Source organism: Phocoena sinus, chromosome 18 (assembly GCF_008692025.1).
Source record: "Phocoena sinus isolate mPhoSin1 chromosome 18, mPhoSin1.pri, whole genome shotgun sequence".
In the NCBI taxonomy this organism is placed as follows: Eukaryota; Metazoa; Chordata; class Mammalia; order Artiodactyla; family Phocoenidae; genus Phocoena; species Phocoena sinus.
In genome coordinates this window covers 70019819-70040560 of record NC_045780.1, presented here as the reverse complement: position 1 = coordinate 70040560, position 20742 = coordinate 70019819, and the positions used below count along the sequence as shown (strand labels likewise).

The window sequence follows — 20742 nt, the reverse complement described above, 5'->3', positions numbered from 1 at the left end:
ACCAGTCTCCCTTAGCCTCCACCTGGAATGGCAGAACTTCCGAACTTCCTTGAGAGTTGAAAGCCACTGAGTAGGAAGAACACTACTGCTAGAACAAGGGCCCAAATTAGAGACCAGATAGAGAGTAGAGGGGATTGAATGGGTGCTCCACAAAAGTATATCCATGTCCTAACTCCCAGGCTTGTGAATGTGACCTTATTTGGGAAAATGGTCATTTCAGATGCAATTAAATTAAGGATCTTGAGATGAGATTAATCTGGATTATCCAGTTAAGTCTCAAGTCCAGTAACAAGTGTCCTTATAAGAGAAGGGTGAGGACAAGATGCAGGGAGTATGAGGAAAAGACAGAGACAGAGATTGTGGAGTGAGGCTGCTGCAAGCCAGGCGATGCCTGGGGCCACGAGATGCTGGAAGAGGCAAGAAAGGATCCTCCCCTATAGCCTTTGGAGGGAGTGTGATCCTGCCAACAGCTGAGTTTGGACTTCTGGCCTCCAGAACTGTCATAGAATCCCCCTCTGTTGTTTTAAGTCACAAAGCTAGTGCAATTTGTTGCAGCAGCCCCAGGAAACTAAAACAAGGGGTGTCACTGAGAACCAGAGATCTTAGCAGGAGCTGCAGGAACTGAGGTGGTGACCAATTCAGCAGAGAGAAAGCCCAGCGTCCCCCAAATAAGCGCCATCACTGCCCCTGATGGGGGCAGAGGACCACTGACATGGCCACAGTGGACCAGAGGCCAATGACCATCACATCTTTGACTTTAAACCAGACCTACAAAGAAAAGGAGCATTTATTCAAATGTAACTAAGTTTTAAAGGACAAAATTGGATTCATGTAGCAAGATTCGGTTTTCAGCCATCAACACAAATGGAGGGCTTATGGACTACATTCAACTGATATGTAAAAATATGAAGAAAACTGTTTTAGTGTCGCATATCTAAGTTTACGTCTGTGTATTTTCATATAGGCTATACCACACCCCAGGGTTCTTGCAGGAGGATTAAATGAAAAAATACTATAGCTGCAATTTGTCAAGCTATTATTATTATAGCCATCGTATTTTACAAATGAGAGCACTGAAATTCACAGTGGGCTAGTGGTTGCCACGCAGCTGGTGACTGTCAGAGCCTATTTGCCGGCCAAGGTCTCCAACCACATTGCTCTTTTCCACCAGGCTGCCAACCCACGTCTGCTTAATTCGATTGTGAACTTCGTAGCGGTGAGCACGGTATCGCATTTATGTTCCTGACCAGGCAGTATCTGACACAGCGAGAGAGTCCAATTTAATCGAATAGCATAACCTTGCTGTGGTTAAGTAGCCTGCCATCTGTCTGGTGTTGGGAAAATAATTAAAAATAAAATCTCCTGACAATCCAGAAAACCTCCACCAAGGTAGACAAGAAAGAAAACAGTTTTATTATTGAATAGCGCTAAACCAGACTGTGATGGGCATCACAGGCAGTCCAGCAAAGTGATCGCAAAGACAGAAAGCTGTGTCACCCTTTGATACACATCCCCACAACACATCCATTCTCTCAGGATGAAAACAAGTAGTCCTCAGGCAAGAAGACTCAATGGCATCTTTTGTTAAATACAGTTCCCCCTAAATTCACCTGGTAACTGGGACGGCCCTCTGTGATAGCTAATTGCCTTTACCCGAAGGAAAATAAAACTTTTCATATCTCCATGATAAATAGGTAGTTTTGCAGCATGGGTCCAGGTGGCTAAGTTATATTCCCAACTTCCCATGGAGAAGGGGAGACAGGGCACTCTTCCTGGGTTGTAAAATGATGAGACTTATTTAGCTTTTAAAAAGATCTGTATACATCTCAAAGGGACAGAATTTATAAGCATAAGTTTTCAAGGAAATGCACTAAGCAAAGGGAGGGGAACTGTGGCTTTCCCTTTTTTAATCAGGGAAATTATTTTTTTCTTTTTAGATTTGTGTTGGCCCTTTCCCTGGGGAGATAGGAAAGGCTGTTAGGTTAGGACACAGAGCCAGGGCTGCTTCCAGTGCCCAGGAGAGACAAAAGTGGTGTGAGACAGCTCAGATTCACAGCGGAGCCCTTCAGGTGGCCACTCTGAGTCTGGGAGAGGAAGCAGGAGAAGGGAGTACTGAGAGTACTTTTGATGATAACGTCAAGGTCAACCTCAAGGTCACAGGACAAGGGCTAGACTTGGAGTGAACTATAAAATGTCCTGTATAGAATAATGTCTGGTTTAGAGTAAACCTGAATATATCTGTGCCCAGATGTGCACAGGTTGGTGGACGTGGTGACATCAGTAAAAAATCTGTGGTCTAATAGAGAACAGACATGTGGTTGCCAAGGGGGAGGAGGTATGCGGGAGGGATGGATTGGGAGTTTGGGGTCAGCAGATACAGACTATTATATACAGAATTGATAAACAACAAGGTCCTTCTGTTGTTCCTATAATACAGGGAACTATATTCAATATCCTGTAATAAACCATAATGGAAAAGTATATAAAAAAGTATATATATACGTATATATATATGTATATATATGTGTGTGTGTGTGTGTTACTTTGCTGTACAGCAGAAATTAACACAACATTGTAAATCAACTATGCTTCAATTTTAAAAAAACTAAACAAAAGAAAAAAAATCTATGTTCTAGACCATTCTGTATCCTCTTTAAGTTATGGCAGGATCCCAAAGGCTGTGGCTATTCACAGGAAGAGTGCTGGCAATTGTCCTGAGCCAAACATTGTCAAAACTCCATAGTATTTGAGGCTTTTTTTCCCCCTTGTTATATGCTCATTAAACTTGGAAAACAGCTAGCCATTAACTTCTGTATAATAATCTCTCTGGTGCTTAAGAGTCATGACTAAATTGCCTCGATTTTCTTACCTTTGTGCTTAACAAAGTCTAATAGTCTAATAGTAACAAATGGGAATCATTTGCCAAGAGGGAAATTAAAAGGAAGAATATATATTAAGAATGAAAAAGATTCTCAAATGAATGTGGTACTTTAGAGAATTCAAAGTTGAAAAGGGACTAGAAATTAAAATATTTTTAAAATTCTACTTTTTCGTTGTTTTCTTTCTTTTACCGTATTTACCCATTCCAAATGAAGTATATGCCTTTTTTTTAATTTGGGAAAATATAGTGAAATACAAAAAATAAGGGAGGGGGAGTCCATTTTTTTCACAGACAGGCACCGTTAACATTTCTAAAGTACCTCCTCCTAGCATTTTCTCTATTATTTCTTTTTGTACATACTTGCACTTCTACCATATATACTCTCATTTAATATTTAAGCATTTTTTCTACTGTTAAAATTCATGAGTGTATTGGTTATCTATTGCTATAGAACAAATTATGAACAACTTAAGAGCTTACAACAATAAACATCTGTTATCTCACGTGGATTCTGCAGGTCGGGAATCTGAGACGGGCTTAGCTGGGTGTTTCTGTAGTTCAGAGTGTCCCATGAGTTTGCAATCAAGATGTTAGCTGGGGCTTCAGTCACCTGAAGGCTTTACTAGGGCTGAAGGATCCACTTCTGAGATGGGTCAGTCACATGACTGTGGCAGGAGGCCTCAGCTCATTGCCACATGGGCCTCTCCACAGGGACACGGCACCTGGCCATAGGACACGGCACCTGGCTTCCAGCAGAGTGTGTGATCCAAGGGGGAGCGAGGTGAAAGCCACAATGTCTTTTACTACCTAGCCTCATAAGTCACACACAATCCTTTCTGTAACCTATTGGTTGTACAGACCAGCCATATTCAATGTGTAAGGGGATACACAAGACTGTGAACACCAGTGACTCACAATGTTGGAGACTAGTTACCACAATGGATTTGTAATGGCTGCATGAATTTTACAATAGAGATCTCTATAACTGTATTAGCTATTTACATAAGGTTAGATGTTATTTCCAGTATTTCCTTATTACAAATAATCTCTCAAGCACTTTTGTATATAAAGGTTTTCATTAGTACTTCAGGTTATTTTCTTTGAATACAGTCTTAGAAGTAAGATTGTTGAGTTATTTTTTTAAAGTTTTCTTAATTTTCATTTTAAATCAGTTTTATAAAGCAAATTAATATTTTATATTGTTTATTTCAGTTAACAGATGCATTTCCTTTAATGTCTTTGCTATAAGTATCTTAAAATGCCTATGCAGTGATTCACAACTCATGTTTAATGCATTCTATATAAGTGTATATTTTAGGTAGATATTCTATATCATATGTATAATATTTTGATACTTATGGCGTGTGGGTTTTTTCATTGCTATTTAACCATTTTATAGATCCTCCTGAGTTTGTTTGTCGCTGTTATTTTGGACAACTTAGAACTTGATGAAGATCTAAAGAAGCTTAAACAAGTAAGTAATGTATGGGGGATTCTTTAAATCAGCATCAAAAAAATAAGGGCAAAACATGTGCTTACAGGTAGTATTAAAGCAGTTCAAGGTTCAAAGTAAAAAAGATAGATTTTACTACATTAAGACAATCTGAGTTGGCAAATAATTTTCTTCTACGTTTAACCTCTAATATCAACAAAGGAAATTTTTATTGCCCTATGATTATCCTAGGAATATTTTTATATCATTATTTTGAGTAAAATTAAGATGGACATAGTATAGTAAACTGAATTTAGATTCTCCTTCTGCCATTAAATGAAGATAGTTTGGAAATGAAATGCCTCAGGGCCAGATTGCCATTTGGCATAATTACATGTAATACTCTTGATCATCATCATAAAAATATTAAGCATAAACTTGCCTGACCACTAGACATTAAAAGAGAATTTAGTCTGGGTGCCCAAAGTGGTTATAAGAAAGGGGATAGAATAATTGATCAACGGTGTGCCCAGTTGTATATGAAAATAGATTGGGTGTTATGGCATTGATAACCATGTTCCAAAACTGTAAACGTAAATGTGGGAAGATTATGTTATTGATGTTGGCAGGAAGATTACAGGTGTGATTAGCTGTTCTCATAGTTTTTGTTCCATGGAAGATACTTGGCTTGAACATTTGACTCTGTCAAAGAGAAGAGACCCTTTGAGAAGCAGAATTTATAAAAGGGGGGAGCCTGGATACATATTCTTGGCTTACCCTCCCCAGCACTGCAATAGTTGGAATTACTAACATCCCAGTGAAGATCCTATCTGGAATTTTAGGAAGGCCCTACACATTCAGAATTTTCAAGTTGGATAGAGTTGTCTATTTTTAAAAAAACAAAGATATAACCTATTTAAATTTTTGTTGTTATTTATATATCTGAAAATCACTTTAAGCATTTCATTTTTTTACTCTTATTTATTTCCAAAGCCTATGCTTTTAACCAAGGGCAGTCAATAAAGAAAAAAGAAACAAACATATTTGATATAAAGATGCCCACTGCGAGCAAATCAAGGAAGGGTTTAAATTCTTCCCTGTCCTGGGGCTACACAGGCAAATGGTTATCTGAGTGTGGTGGGCATGATTTCTTCCATATCTTTTCAATTTGTGGCAACAGTGGTAGGTTCTTCAAATGAGGGTTGGGAAGTTCTTTATGCCATTGATGCAAATACTTCCCACGGTTTCTAGTTGTAGAAGAAATATGTAATTAGTGAGTTCAAAATTGAAATTGACCAACCATATAATTAGACACAACCAATAAATGTCTCTTGCTGTATAACCACCTTAGTCCTTGCTTTACAAATCTGGTATTTATTTCAGGATTTAAATGATTTTACTCTATTTTTATTATTCCCAGAGAAGAGGATGGGGAAAATGTGAAAAAAATAGTTGATTTTTTAATGTTTCAAGTTCCAGAAAGCACTCTGTATTCCAAAGTCTGTCTTTATTCAGTTTAAACTTGTTTTTTCAGTCTTTGACCCTTTCCACCAACTAGTCTGTAGGTTCTTAGAGCTACAATCACGTTTGTGTGAGCACTGGCTCAGTGCCAGCTACTTTGTATTTTCATTTATTTAAATTTCACAGCAACCATGTGATGCAAGTATTGTTAATAGCTTCATCTTACAGGTGAGGAAACTAAGGCACGGAGAAGTAACTTGCCTAAGGTCTCACTGCTAATAAGTGGCAGAGTTAGGATTTGAACCCAGGCAATTTGGACCAAAAGCCCAGACTCAGCCTCTATGCTATACTAAGTCACATTAAAGCTATATAAATGCCAAACATGAGTCATGCCATTGTGGAGGCTCATTCATAAGACTGTTAGTTACTTGTTGATAAATAATATCTTAGGTGACAGAGATGTCATTCTATTCATGAAATAACCATTGATGTGACAGGCAGTTTCTTGAAGAATGGAGGTGAATTAAGCTACCCAATCATTAAAACTATCCAAAAGGCAGATGATCTAATTAGAGGCACTGGAGTTAGGACTTCGGCAGAAGCTAAGAGCTGAGATGCTTACCATTCACTCCACATGATGGCAGACACTGGCCAAAGCGCCTTTTCCCTCAGGGACCTTCTGGAGCAATGACCCTCCTTAGACACAGACATAAGGTGCTTGCAGCATATTGACATTTTAGAGAGGTCTCTAGAGGATTAATGTACTTTATTATGATTGTGGTAAAAACAATTGTGTTAAAATATACATGTTGGTGCATAGACATTTTTCAAGAGTAATAGAAACCGTGTGAGCCACCTCTAAAATGGAGACGTTAAATATGAAACACTGAACGGGGGCTATTAGAAAAAGTCGGTTCTCATGCTTGGGAGAGGGATTATGTCCCTGGAGGTGGATGGGATAGGAGACAATGGTAGAAAGCTGAATGGTACAGTGAAGAAATTAGAATGGGAGAAGAGAAAGAAGTGAAGAAGTGAACGAGGAAAACATCCAAGAGATGAAATTAAAGGAAAGAGCACAGATTATTAATCTAAGCCAGTGATAAAGAGGGAGAAATGTGACCGAATGCTACCTCAGATTGCTCCATGCACCAGAGCTTTTGTGAAGAAGCTCCCTGAGGCAAGCACAGTCTGCAGGATCAATGGTGCTGGAACTGTATCCTTCTTAAGTAGGAACATGCTACTTATTGTGTCCCCATTATTTTCTGAAGTTGCCTCCTTGCCCTTTAAGACAGTGGTTTCCAGCCAGGGATGCTAACCCGTGGGGCTCTTCAGGAGAAACTATGGGACCAGCAGCCTTCTTTAACACTTCAGAAAACCTAAAGGGAATTGTGCATTTACCCGACTAAAATGCCTACTTCAATACTTTTAGCTGGAAATTTGTGAATTCTAGGCAGCAGCACTGCTTCCCTAATGCTAATGCTCTGAAGGCTCTTCATATATGCTTTCTTTAAGGAAAAAGAAGCAACGTTGAATTATTTATTGCTTAATAAAGGCATTTTGATAGAAACTTTTTAAAAGAGAGGACTCAGAGGGCAATAATTAAAGGGCTCCTTGGGGATGACTTAGGGTTGGTTCTGATGTAAATGCTCATCCCCAGGCCACCTGTCTCCATGCCATCACCAGTGTTTTGCCTTTAGAGCCACTAATGCAGCTTTTCCTTTGTCATTCTCCAAAATAAATAATGCTCTGAAAAAACATGCCAATTATGCATTCACATAAAATTCATCTATTGCTTTCCTAGCAGCAATATAGCAGTAGCAATCATTTCCTAGCTGCCATAATTTATGTGACCCCATATCTAACTAAATAGAGACCGTGATTCTCTTTCAGCATCACCAAAACCCAATAGAGGAACTGGAGATAGATAGAGATAGAAATAGAGATATATAATGGGTTTTTACATAAGATCAGAAAATTGACTAGAAATGAGATTGTCTGTAAATGTATAATTTGGCTGCCGAGAAGCCAAGTCAGTTCATATAGAGGCTAAAAACCCCCTTGACCTACTGCTGTCCTCTAAACAGCAGTAGGAGACAATGACCTTCATGCTCTGTGATGTAGCAAAGACACTGGAGAATGTAGGTGGAGTTTTGCAAACTTTGAAAAGGAAGAGAATTCTTGCAGCTTTAATGATTTTTGCAAATTCAGTGCAAGACAGATATAAAGGGTTTTCTTTTAAGCAGTAGAAGATTCATTAAACTATGAGGGGAAAAAAAGACCCATAGAGAAGCCTCAGGGAAAAGAATCACTGAAAAGGGAAGTAGAGATAGTCTGTGTAGATTAAGTTCAAAGCTTGCAATTAAAACTGTTTCCCCAGCTCTGTATTAAGTCCCATTTGAGTCTTGTCTGGTTCAAATTTGATAATGTTTGGTCTTCTATGATGTCCAATGCATAGTGAGGGATGGACATGTAAAGAGACTTCTCTCTCTTGTTGATTATGGTTTTAACAAAACAACAAAAATCTTAGTCCTTTTAAAAATATGAGCGCCAAAAAAAAAAAATATATGAGCTCTGGGTTAATGTTTCTCCGTAGCCTTACCTGGGGGCTTTCATTTTCATCTCTGTCTTGTCTCCTGTATTGAAGTCATTCTGGATTTAGGGCAACAGCAAGGGGACAGACTAGCCACTCAGCTAAGCACTGTTTGCCATCTCCTGATCTGAGTCGAGCCTTCAGTCTTCTTAGTACTTTTTCCATCTCACAGGAGTGAACTCAAATGAATGTAACATGAAAGAAGGATGCAACTGTTACAATAATAAATATTCCCTATTGAAAACTACCTGGTGCCAGGCACTTCATATGCAATTACTGAATTTAATTCTAAATGTTAAAGACACAGAAACTAACATTCAGGGAGATAAATTTCTTGCCCAATTTCATACAATTTGTAAAGTGCTTAAGTTGGGATAATAAGGGCTTTCTCACCCCAATGCAGGTGACACACAGCCTGCTCAGAGAATCAGTTCATTCATTCATTCTAAGGCGAGTGTCTGGAAAATGGGTTGGTTGAGATGCTTGCATTTTTGGATCAGCAGATTCTCTCCCTTGGATGTGTAGATTGGAGGTCAAATTGTAATCAGAATATAGCTCAGTGAGCTGGGAATCAGTGTGGGGTGTGGAGAAGGAGGGTTGTGTGATTCAAATACGTAATGGCCTCAGGCTAATGTCACTTGAGGTATTCCTTTTACTAGATCTCCCCATTTTTGTAATCCTGGGGTCTGAATGCCCATCTACTGTACTTCAGATGTTGTGTTAGGGGCACCAGACATAATGATGAACAAGACATTGTTCCCTCCTTCAAATAGCTTATGAACTGGTGGCAGAAAGTGACAACTAAACAGATACTACAAACTGTGGAGCACAAAGGAGACACACATAACAGATGATGAAATTAGATATGTTTTCTCCCAAGTGTGGCACAGACTACAATCTGTAATTCCCATCTAGGTGAAGGAAGTTAGAAGAAGGCAGTGTAAAGAAGCATGCTTGAGACCAAGAGAACAGCAAACTTTTTCTTTAGGCAAGAAAAAGCATAGTGGCTTTTTGGAGGCCACTAGGAGTTCACTGTGACTCAAGTATAGAGCAAGGGAGAAAAGGGTGAGCTGGACAAACAAGCAGGGACCAGCAGAGGAAATGCCATGAGCAGTGCTAAGCCGCTAGATGTTACCCTGCGGGCATTTAAGCCAAGAGTGACATAATCTCCCCTATGTTCTATTTTTTTTTTAATCAAAGTTTAGTTACTGTACAATATTATAAGTTATAGGTGTACAATATAGTGATTCACAGTTTTTAAAGGTTATACTCCATTTATAGTTATTATAAAATATTGGTTATATTCCCCATGTTGTACAATATATCCTTGTATCTTATTCATTTTTTAGATAATAGTTTGTACCTCTTAATCCTCTACCCCTAAATTGCCCTTCCCCCTTCCCTCTCCTCATTGGTAACCACTGGTTTGTTCTCTATGTCTGTGAGTCTGCTTCTTTTTTGTTATAGTCACTAGTTTGCTGTAGTTTTTAGATTCCACATGTAAGTGATACCATGCATTATTTGTCTTTCTTTGTCTGACTTATTTCACTTAGCATAATATCCTCCAAGTCCATCTTTGTTGCTGCAGATGGCAAAATTTCATTCTTTTTTCCCCTGCATTCTTCAGTTCAGAGAATGAATTGAAGGGCACCTAGACTGCAGATAGGAGAGCCAATCCCTGAAGCAGATGGTGATTGCAGTCTCAACTAAAGGAAATAGAGATGAGGGAACATGAAGGAGTGGTGAGGTACAGAAGAGGAAATGCAGAGGGTAGGATCTGGTGACCCGTCGGATGTATGATGAGCAAAGGTTGGAGACAAGAGCATCACTCAGGTTTCTAGATTGCCCCAGATGTGCCAAGGCAGAGGATGCAGAAGAAGGACGAATTTTGGGGTTTGTTTGTTTTATTTTGGGGAGTGGGGGGGGTCATATTTTCCATGAGATGCCTGGGAAATATCTATGAGACAATGTCTGTGGATAGATGTAAGGGTTAAAACTTAGGTGGAGTATCGGGGCTGAGACAGAGATTGGAGAGAAGCAAAAATTAACATGCAGGTCGTAAGTTAAGCCTTTAGAATCATGAGTGTACCAAGGGAAGAATGGTTCCCTGAGGAACAGCAAATGAATCCAGTGAGCCAATGAGAAAGAGCCCAAAATGGGAACGAGAAGCCCAAGAGGTAGGAGGAAAGAGTAGAACGTGTGTGTCATCAAGAACAAGGCTGTGGTCCACAATCTCAAAGACTTCAGAGAGGTCAAAGGTGGTCACCATAGCAAACAATTCTAATTACAATAGCATCAGAAAAAATAAAATACTTAGGAAAAACATAACCAAGGAAGTGTAAGATTTCTGCCCTGAAAACTACAAAACATTGCTGAAAGAAATTACAGAAGACACAAATAAATGAAAAGACACTCTTGTGTTCTTGGCTTGGAGAGGATATGGAGAAATTGGAAGACTTGTGCACTTGTTGGGGGTGTAAAATGGTGCAGCCGCTATGGAAAACAGCGTGAGGTTCCTCAAAAAATTAAAAATAGAAGTGATCCAGCAATACCACTTCTGGGTATATATCCAAAAGAATTGAAAGTAGGATCTCATTGCAGCGTTACTCACAATAGCCAAGAGGTGGAAGCGACCAAAATGTCCATTGACAGATGAATGACTAAAGAGAATGTGGTGTATACATAAAGTAGAATATGATTCATTCTGACATGCAACAACATGGATGAACCTTGAGGACATTATGCTCGGTGAAATAAGCCAGTGACAAAATGATAAATGCTGTATGATTCCATTTATATGAGGTATCTAACGTAATCAAATTCATAGAAACAGAAAATAGAGTGAGGGTTGAAAGGGGCAAAGAGGAGTTGTTGGTCAATGTCTATAGAGTTTTAGTTTTAAAAGATGAAAAGGTTTGAGACCTTTTGCACAACAATATGGATGTACTTAACGCTACTGAACTGTACCCTTAAAAATGACTAAGGTGATTAATGTGATGTTATGTGTTTCTGACCACAGTTTTTTTTGTTTTAATTTTGATAAAAAATTGGTCACCATATTGGTAAGGTGGTGAGAGCAGGCTTAAGGATTCTGATGGTGCAGAAGCTGGGTCGCAGAAGGTGAGGAGTGATGACAGCTAAGAAAGTAAAGACGAACTGTTAACCTCTTCCTCTCAGACTTCTCATGCTCTAAGTTTCCAGACAGACCACCTGGTTATGGACTGATTCTTAATTTTTATAGCTACATAGTAACATCATTTACTACAGTGCTACCCAACCATTTTTTTCCCCATTGCGGTTTGCACAGAGAGTAACATTTGTACAACAGCTGGGAATCAAATGCAGCTGGAGGCATCCAACACTAGAATTTCTGCTGCTCCAGGAAAAACTCAGCTGCCCAGGGGCCAAGGATCAATACCCCGAAGAAGCTATAAATCATCAGTGGCTGAGTTGGGATGCGCAGCATTTTACTCAAAGCCTTTGATGTAACCCAACTCCACTTGAAGCCACTCTTTCAATCTTTTGGTCAGAGATGACTCTTTTGTTGTCAGTTTACGTATTATTACCCAGAATTTAACATAACTGAAATCTCAAAACTCATCTTATGTAGCACTTGATCTGCTATTTCTGATAGAGCTTCATTGTTAGGCTTCTTTTAAAAAATAAATGCTTATGCCACATTAAGACATAAAAAACAATAAGATCTGTTTAAAGAGATGAAGTAGCTAAGACTGAGAACTATTCAGATCAGGGTTCAAGCTAATAGGTCACAACAGAAGATAAAAATTTGAGGATGTCAATTATCAGCATAAGAAAACAGCATAGAGTGGGGAGGGACAGATAAGATGGGGTACAGACTACCGTGTATAAAATAAATAAGCTACAGGGATACATTGTACAGCACAGGGAATATGGCCAATATTCTATAATACCTATAAAAATGGAGTATAACCTTTAGAACTTGTGAATCACTGTGTTATATACCGAAACTTACATAATATTATAAATCACCTATACCTCAATTTTAAAAAGAAAAAGAAAAAAAAAAGACAGCAGCCTAGAAATCTAGAAGTCAATGCAAAAATGGTGAGCAGCCAACTGGAATTTTGGAGTTAAACAGGTACTAGTCAAGGATCCGGGAAGTCAAAACAAAACAGACCAGGTACCTGTTAGAATTGATGTCTTCCTATTACGGGTTGAATTGTGTCCCTCAAAAAGAGATACTGAAGCCCTAACTCCCAGTACCTGTGAATGTGACCTTATTTAAAAATAGGGCATTTGCAGTTGAAATCAAGTTAAGGTGAGGTCATTAGGGTGGTCCCTAATCCAATACGACTGGTGTCCTTATACAAAAAGGAGAAGAGAGACACACAGAAACAGAGACTAGAGCGATGCATGTACAAGCTAAGGAACACCTAGGGTGTGGACCGTCACCAGAAACTAGGAGAAAGTCTTGAAACAGACCCTCCCTCAGAACCTCCAGAAGGAACCAAGCCCATAGACACTTTGATTTGGGATTTTCAGCCTCCAAAACTGAGATAGTAAATTTCTGCCGTTTCAAGCCACCAGTTTTGGGTACTATGTTACAACAGCCCTTGGAAACTAATACACCCCCTGGCCTCAAAAACAAAGGACCGCTCTTGGCTGCCAGGAAGTAACAGAGCTGAAAGATAGTGGGTGCTCTCAGGATGGCGGGCAGCTTTCACCAACCAAGAACAGCTTTCTCAACAGATGGACTTAGTTCCTTTTGCCCTTAATCAAACAAGTCCCATAATAATAAATGTTATAAATTTGAGACTTTCTTGGAAGAAGGGTTTCTCTAAGCCCTTCCAAAATTTCATTCTATGTGTGATTGACCCAAACCAGATCACTTTTAGAGGCTGTTGTTTTCAGAAACCTTGCTCTTTGCCTCATCCCCTGGCACTCAGGACGGTTAATAAGGCAGCTCAAGTCTCTCTTGACATTGAACAAACATAAAATGACGGGCCTAAGACTGTTCAAGTTTACAGTGATGAGTTGTCGGTTGTGTCAATTGTGCTAATTCAGAATTACTTTTATTACAGTTTATCACAGCACTCTACAAGATAACCTCTCAATTTTTTTTTCTCTTAAATTCTGAAGTATCTTAGAAAGGCATTCTTACAAAATCAGATGGCTCCTGACTTATTACGATTTTTTTTTTCTTAAGTGAGGTTTGGAGGGAAAATGTGTACAAACCAGGCAAGAGGGTTACTCTTCAGCATACCCGGTCCTCAGACCCCTGCCCAGCCATGGAGACACTATCTCACTTTGCTTTCTTTAATCACGAGAACAAAAATTTTAAACACCAACAGCGCTATTTTTTCTCAGATCCTTTCACAGGCAACGGGAAACTAGATGGTTATGGTTCTAAGAAAAAAACGTGACAATTGGTTTTCAGTTTTCTGCAGTGTCTTGCAGTCATTGAATTGCAAACAGGCTCTTCGGTAGCTGCGTTCAGACATGTTTCAGGAGTGAGGTAGTGAATTTTGTCCTCTGTGTGCCCATACACGCAACATGAGGTGTTGCCATTGCTTTGATTCCTTTGGGACTCAGGTTTCAGCAGCCCATCTGTTCTTTGTTCTGAGAAGCCCACGTACTTGTCTATTCCACCCAAAACGTTTCTGCTCTCTGCTTCTTCATTCAATTCCTTCAATCTTTGAGTCCCTACTGTGTGCAAAACACTGGGCCAGGCATTAAGGAGATAAGAATAAACAGTTAAATTTTCTGCTCTCATGGAGCTTAGGGTCTAATGGAGGAGTTGGACATCAGTCAAATAATCAGAGCAGTGAATAAATATTTATAATGTGAGATGAACTTTCTGCAGAAAAGAACGGCATTTGAGTGAGGAGTTAGAAGACCTTGACCCAGATGGGGGTCAGGGAAGTGGCGAAGGAGAAAGAGACACTTTGCCTGAGTTTTGAAGGAGGGGCAGTCGTGAATTTCATGGGGGGTGTTGATAGGGAAAGGGAGGGGAGAGCATTCCAGAGAGAAGGAAACATGTTCAGCATGACCCCAGAAAAAAGTGGTGTAAAGTGAGTATAGAAAAGTAAGTGGGGCATAGACCATGCAGCACCTTGAGAAACATGCCAAGAACTTTTCCCTTGGGGACTTCCCTGGCGGTCCAGTGGTTAAGAGTCTACACTTCCAATGCAAGGGTGCGGGTTCAATCCCTGGTCAGGGAACTAAGGTCCCACATGCCACGTGGCATGGCCAAGAAAAAAAGAACTTTTCCCTTTGCCCCCAGAACAATAGGAAGCCACTGTAGGCTCTTACGATGGGAGGCAGTGTGAATGGGAGAGCTGTTTGGGAAGCAGAATCAGCAGGGACTTGGTGAATGTTTAGATTTAAGGACATAAATGAGAGTCTCAAGGATGACTTCTGGTTTCAGGTTCATCTCCTTGGATGGATGATGATACCATTCACAGAACCGGGAAACATTAGCAGAGAACTTTATTTGTGGGAAAAGATCATCACTCGGTCTTGGATATGTTGAGTTTGTGATGGGTTTGAGACTCAGCAGAGACACCTAATACTTGGTTGCATGTGTAGGTCTGGAGTCTAGGAGCAAGGGCTGGATGGCTAGAGATACAAATATGGACGTTCCGTATCATTCTCAGTTGTTTATCCAGTGCCTGCCATGTGCCAGGCACCGTTCTAGGCCCAAGGGGTAAGTCAGCAAAAACAACAGACAGAAATGTCTGCCCTCTTTGATTCTTCAGTCCTAGTGACGCGCTCTGTACTAGTGGAAGTTGTAAATCTGGATGAGATTGTATAGGGTGGGGGGAAAGGAGATACCGCAGCCTTAAGGAAAAATAATGATGCTGGTGCTTAATGATGCTGGCGCTTTGCCTTAGGGAAACACAAATAATCCATCTTTGTTTTTGTCCCACGTAAATGTTTGTTCTGTTACAAATAATCAACACTTTTTCTGTCTCAAGTTCAACCTCCCAATGGGAGAAGAATCTGATCGGTCCAGCTAGTCAACATCATTCGTTTTAGGCTGGAATTTTGTATCTCTGCCTCTCAATGCTGGTCAGCCATACAGAAAGCCATCAGCTTTGAACTGATGGGTAGATCCAGACCAAACCACAAAGTGGGCTCCCCTGAAATGTGGCTGGTTTCCTAAGACAGTCCTTTCTTCTCCTAACTCTCCACGCTGGCCTCTGCTCTGGAGGAGCTAGACCCCAAAGAAGGAGATGTGAAAGAAGAGACCAGATCCCCTTCCCAGTTCTAGAAAGAAAGTCATACTTGTGGGGCTGGGGTGGGGTAGGGGAGCAAGGCTTGAATCACAGATGAGACTGGATTGCCCTGGACTGATGTTTTTATAATCAAAGGTGGCCAGAAAGCTATGGAACTTACCTAAGAAGGGCAACCAGTCTTTTTCTTTATTCATAACTGAAGGTTGATGGTTTCATTGTCGGCCTTTCCTTACATTCTACCCGCTACCTTGCTCAGTAAGAGTCACAGTGGGAGACGGGGCATGGCTGGCATCCTCACTCACAGCCATATGATGATTGAATATTTTTTACTCTGTTATTAAAAGAATGACTTAGATTATTACTAAGAAATGAGAAATGTATATGTATGTTATTTTATTTGATGTTATCCCTATTTTCATGTTGTTTTGCATAAAATATGTTAGTGTGAATTGTCATAGTGCATCTAATAAGCCCTTTGCCCTCAAAGTATGCAAAATTGAACAACTGTACAATCTACCACAGGCACACTCAGGAATGATACTTGGAAAGTGCATGATGGTTGCCTGAGAAGGAATTGCTTAAGAGGACAGAGCATGGGTGGGAGTTCAAGACCCCAATGTGGAGACTCCAGTACAAAATATGTGTTTTCCAAACCTCCGATTTAAAGTGTGGGATTTATTTTATAGTAAATACCATCACTGACACTAGTTATCTATAAACTAAGGTGGAACAAATAAAGAAATTTATGGAGATAATGAGAGCCAGATTTCACACAGTCAGAGAAGGAAGTTACAGATAAGCAAAGGAAAGATGCCAGAATGAACCCTCTGGCAATTGGAATAGGAGTATCAGTATGAACTCAGTTATTGTAAGATAGATAGATACATAGATGCATAAATAGATATATAGATACGTAGATACATCAGTAGATATATAGACATAGATACGTAGATAGATACATGGATACAAGGGTGGATACATATATACAGCTCTATGGTTACATAAGATACGTAGATACATCAGTAGATATATAGACATAGATACGTAGATAGATACATGGATACAAGGGTGGATACATATATACAGCTCTATGGTTACATAAGATACAAACATAGTAAGTAGATACTAAATATAGATATGTGTGTATACAAGGGCTCATATACATACATATATTTCCTAGGTCTTTCCTCTGGGCGAGGCTAGAAGCAGTGACATGCCAGTAACATCAAGAAAACCCAGTCCTAAAATTTTCGTTTCTAAAAACCATTCTCCAATAAAACAAATCAATATTCTTTGGAGAAATGACTGATTCTAGAGTTGAGGCAGGTAAAACACAAGATGAGACTTAAGTATAATCCTGGATGGGATTCTGAAACAGAAAAAAAGACATTCTTGCAAAATCCGGGGAATTCCTAAGCAGTTCTGCATTTTGGTTCAAAGTATTTGACCAAGGTTAATTTTTTGGTTTTGATCAATGTCCTATGGTTATGTAAGATACTAACATAAGAAAAAGCTGGGTCAAGGGTGTACAGGAACTCTCTGTACTATCTTTGCAACTATTATGTACATTTAAAATTATTTCAAAATAAAGAGGTTTTTTTTTTTTTAAACAGGCTAAGAATTTTCTATGGTAAACTCTAATAACACTATATAGAGACATAAATTGGCTGCTCTGTTGCCCTGTTCAACGACTCATATGTTTGTGAAGCTTTATACCATAGATATGTTGTATAGAATTTATAGTCAGTTACGATTTTTCTTTTAATCTTATAAAGTTGGAAGCATAGACTTCATCAAGAACAAAATGGTTTTTTATGGTTTTGTTTCTGATAGAAAATCTGATGTGGCTTGTCATTTCTCTTCATCTTAGTAATATAATTCATCTGAAATTGGAAGTCATTTGTGCTGGTTCATATGGCTGATTGCACGTTGTAAAGAGCCTAAGGAAAGGGTAACCAAGTGATGAGAAATACCACAAATCGGTCACTTCAGCCTGTTTGTGGGACACCCTTGATGCTGCCTTTTTTTGTTCTTCATCTCATCACCATTGTGTTATCCTTGTCTCTTGTGTAAAAATATACAGTGAGGCATGGGGCCACAGAGAGTCCCGCCCTTAATTAAAAATTGTCAGCTTAGTAGGGGAGAGATACACAGAATTAAGGAGTTATAGTGCAAAGCCCTGAGCACTAGGGTCGAAGACCCAGGGAGCCTGGGGGAAGACGTGCCTAACTCAGGTTGGAGCCAGGTCGAGAAGATATGTCTAAAAATAATGAATCAAATTTTATTAGGAAAGTGGGAAAATGCATTCCATATAAAAGAAATAGCAGGTGCAAAATTGCAGAAGTAGGGGCTTCCCTGGTGGCGCAGTGGTTGAGAGTCCGCCTGCCAATGCAGGGGACACGGGTTTGTGCCCCGGTCCGGGAAGATCCCACATGCCGCGGAGCGGCTGGGCCCGTGAGCCATGGCCGCTGAGCCTGCGCGTCCAGAGCCTGTGCTCCGCAACGGGAGAGGCCACAGCAGTGAGAGGCCTGCATACCGCAAAAAAAAAAAAAAAGTGCAGAAGTAAAAACCCATCTATTGCTTGAAAATGCTGTTTTGGTGAAACGGTATACAGCAGTGTTGAGAAGCTGAAGTTCTGGAATCTGAAAGATGGTGGTCAAATCCCAGCGCTTACCACTTCTAGCTGCGCGACCCCCAGCAGCAGATTTGAGCTCCTTGGACCTCAGTTTCCTCATCTATGACAATGGAGCTAATTATGGTACCTACATCAGGGGGCTATTTTGAGGATTAAATAGTGTTAGAAAATGAGGCAATGAGCAAAGCGTTCAGCAGAGTATCTGCACACGTTTACTACTTCAAGTACCAATTGTTATTCTGAGAAATTATCCTAGAAGAGATGGTTTTTGAAGGAAGTATTGTAATTAACCAAGTGTGGAAGGAAAGTGTGTTGCAGGCAGGGGGACGGTATGTTCAAAGGCACAAATGGTACTCTGTGGGAGGGACTCACAAACCAATATTGTTAGAGTATAAAGGGCAAGGCATGAGGGGATACTTTAAGCCACGCTGAGCAGAATTTATTCTACACGTAATTGACCATCCTTGAATTACTTTAAGGCCCAGGAACAAGGTGGTGTTTCTTTCTTAGGTGTTCTTTAAGGTAGATTTAAAGGGACAGGACTACAATGGAAACCCAGTTGGGAGGGTTTCAGGAGTGATAGTGAGTCCAAGTGCCACTGGACTCAGCAGCCTGGGACCACTGAGGTGGTGGGAGAGACCTGGGGCCCGAGAGGGAGTGGACGAGGGGAAGTTAGTGCTGAGGAGTCGCGTACACGGTAAGCAAGCTTCAAGAAGCAAGTTTGAAAAGGGAGGGAGAATAGGATAGGACACAAGGTGAGGAGAAATGTTTGCCTTTCTCTATTTTCAACTTTTAAACCAAGAATCTTGAGAAAATAATTCAATCAACGTAGCGAAGGGGAAGAAATTGGAGCGAGTGGGAAAGGGTGAGGCAGGCCCAGGCTAGAGGGAGGAGGGGTCGGCAGCGCGCATGCGGCATGCTCTCCGTTTAGCCCCCTCACTGAGATGAGACCATTTTCACGTCGAGCCAGCAGTTGCTGTGGCTCAGTGATAGCTTTGGTTTTTATAGCACATTTCCCTTGAGTAATTCAAATTACAGGCAATACCCCATCTCTCTTAAATATCTGGCATTTATATAAAAGAGTGAAGATCCTCATTTTTCATTTGAGAACATTGAAATCCAAAGCAGTTAAGGGATTATAAAATGGAACAAAAATTTAAATCTACATCTTCTTACTTTTTTACTGATGCATTATGCTATCTCCTGTGTTTTCTAACGCAAAACAAGGAGGACAATTATGTGAGTGCACAAAAGTGTATATTCTGAATTCCCTTTGGTCTGGGCTTTTTTTTTTTTTCTATTACTTACTGAATATTCATCTCATAACAAGAACCAAACATCTAGTTTACATGGAACTCTAATATAATTTCATTTGAATTGGAGCAAAAAATGCATTTTTTATCGTAATAAAAATGTTTCAGGCTTCCCTGGTGGCGCAGTGGTTGACAGTCCACCTGCCAATGCAGGGGACAAGGGTTCATGCCCCGGTCCGGGAAGATCCCACATGCCGCGGCACGGCTGGGCCCGTGAGCCATGCGCGTCCGGAGCCTGTGCTCCACAAAAGGAGAGGCCACAGCAGTGAGAGGCCCGCGTACCACAAAAAAAAAAAAAAAAAAAAAAAAAGTTTCTATGACTCAGTAAATTCCCTAATGGAAACAACTGTGTCTCGGCTGAATAACGCAAGACAGATCACGATGTAAAATAGAGGTGTTTGGACCTAGAGGAGAAAACATGCAAAAGCAAACTGTATTCGTTACTACTATCTCAAGGAAACCATTCATTCCATTAGTGGGATTTTAAGGGACAATAATGTAAAGAAAAACAACTGTTCAACATCATTTGGTATTCTGGTTTTTTAATAGTTTTCTTTCTTTTACTGTCTTGTTAACATTTTCTGCTAGCTTAGGGTTGTTGCAGATAGTACCTACATTACTGCCCAAAGAACCTTCTGCAGGACATTGAAAGCCTGTAAGGTCTTAGGTTCAGTGTTGTAACAAGAGCATGAAAGTGAACATTGCCTGTACAGCTTAGGGATGTCATAAGATGGTGTAAATGCATCTGTGCTGCTGGCCTCCCAAACCAGGAGGCAAAGAACAGCCACTTAATTCCCAGCTCCTCCAAGAACACCACCTCTCCCCACTTCCTTTGGGGTCAGGCTGTAAGGGGGAATGAGTAACAGCTCTGAATTTCTTGAGAGAGGTGGAAGAGGAAATGCCACTGATCAGCTGAAGTTATGAAATTACCTTGAACACTTTGGGGTGCCAGCTGTCACAAATAAATGTAGCTTTTATGGCCCAGATGCGAACCAAGAAATGAGCCCTCCAATTTATATCCAGAAAACTCCAATTTGAAGTTGGAAGGTACAGGGTTTATTGAAGATTTTTGTAAAAGAAGGAGAAAACAGTGACTTAAACACTTTTTTTCTCCTTTTTGGCCCTACTGCCCTGACCCTGACCCTAACTAACAGCCTGACACTGACCCTAACTAATGACCTGACGACTTCAACACTTTTTAAAGGAAACA

The 20742-nt window shown here is 40.1% G+C and overlaps 1 protein-coding gene across 9 annotated transcripts in view; it reads left to right on the top strand.

The window, feature by feature from the left end:
• The window catches only part of NALCN (sodium leak channel, non-selective), a 294176-nt gene that overhangs the window by 183979 nt on the left and 89455 nt on the right, over positions 1–20742 (top strand). For all 9 annotated transcript variants that reach the window (XR_004346630.1, XR_004346629.1, XR_004346631.1 and 6 more), the window contains one exon: positions 4281–4355. Coding sequence is in view for 5 of the 9 variants with exons in the window: in XM_032610834.1 (XP_032466725.1) it covers positions 4281–4355 (75 nt within the window). In the remaining 4 variants the exon portion in view is untranslated. The remainder of the gene's footprint in view (positions 1–4280; positions 4356–20742) is intronic.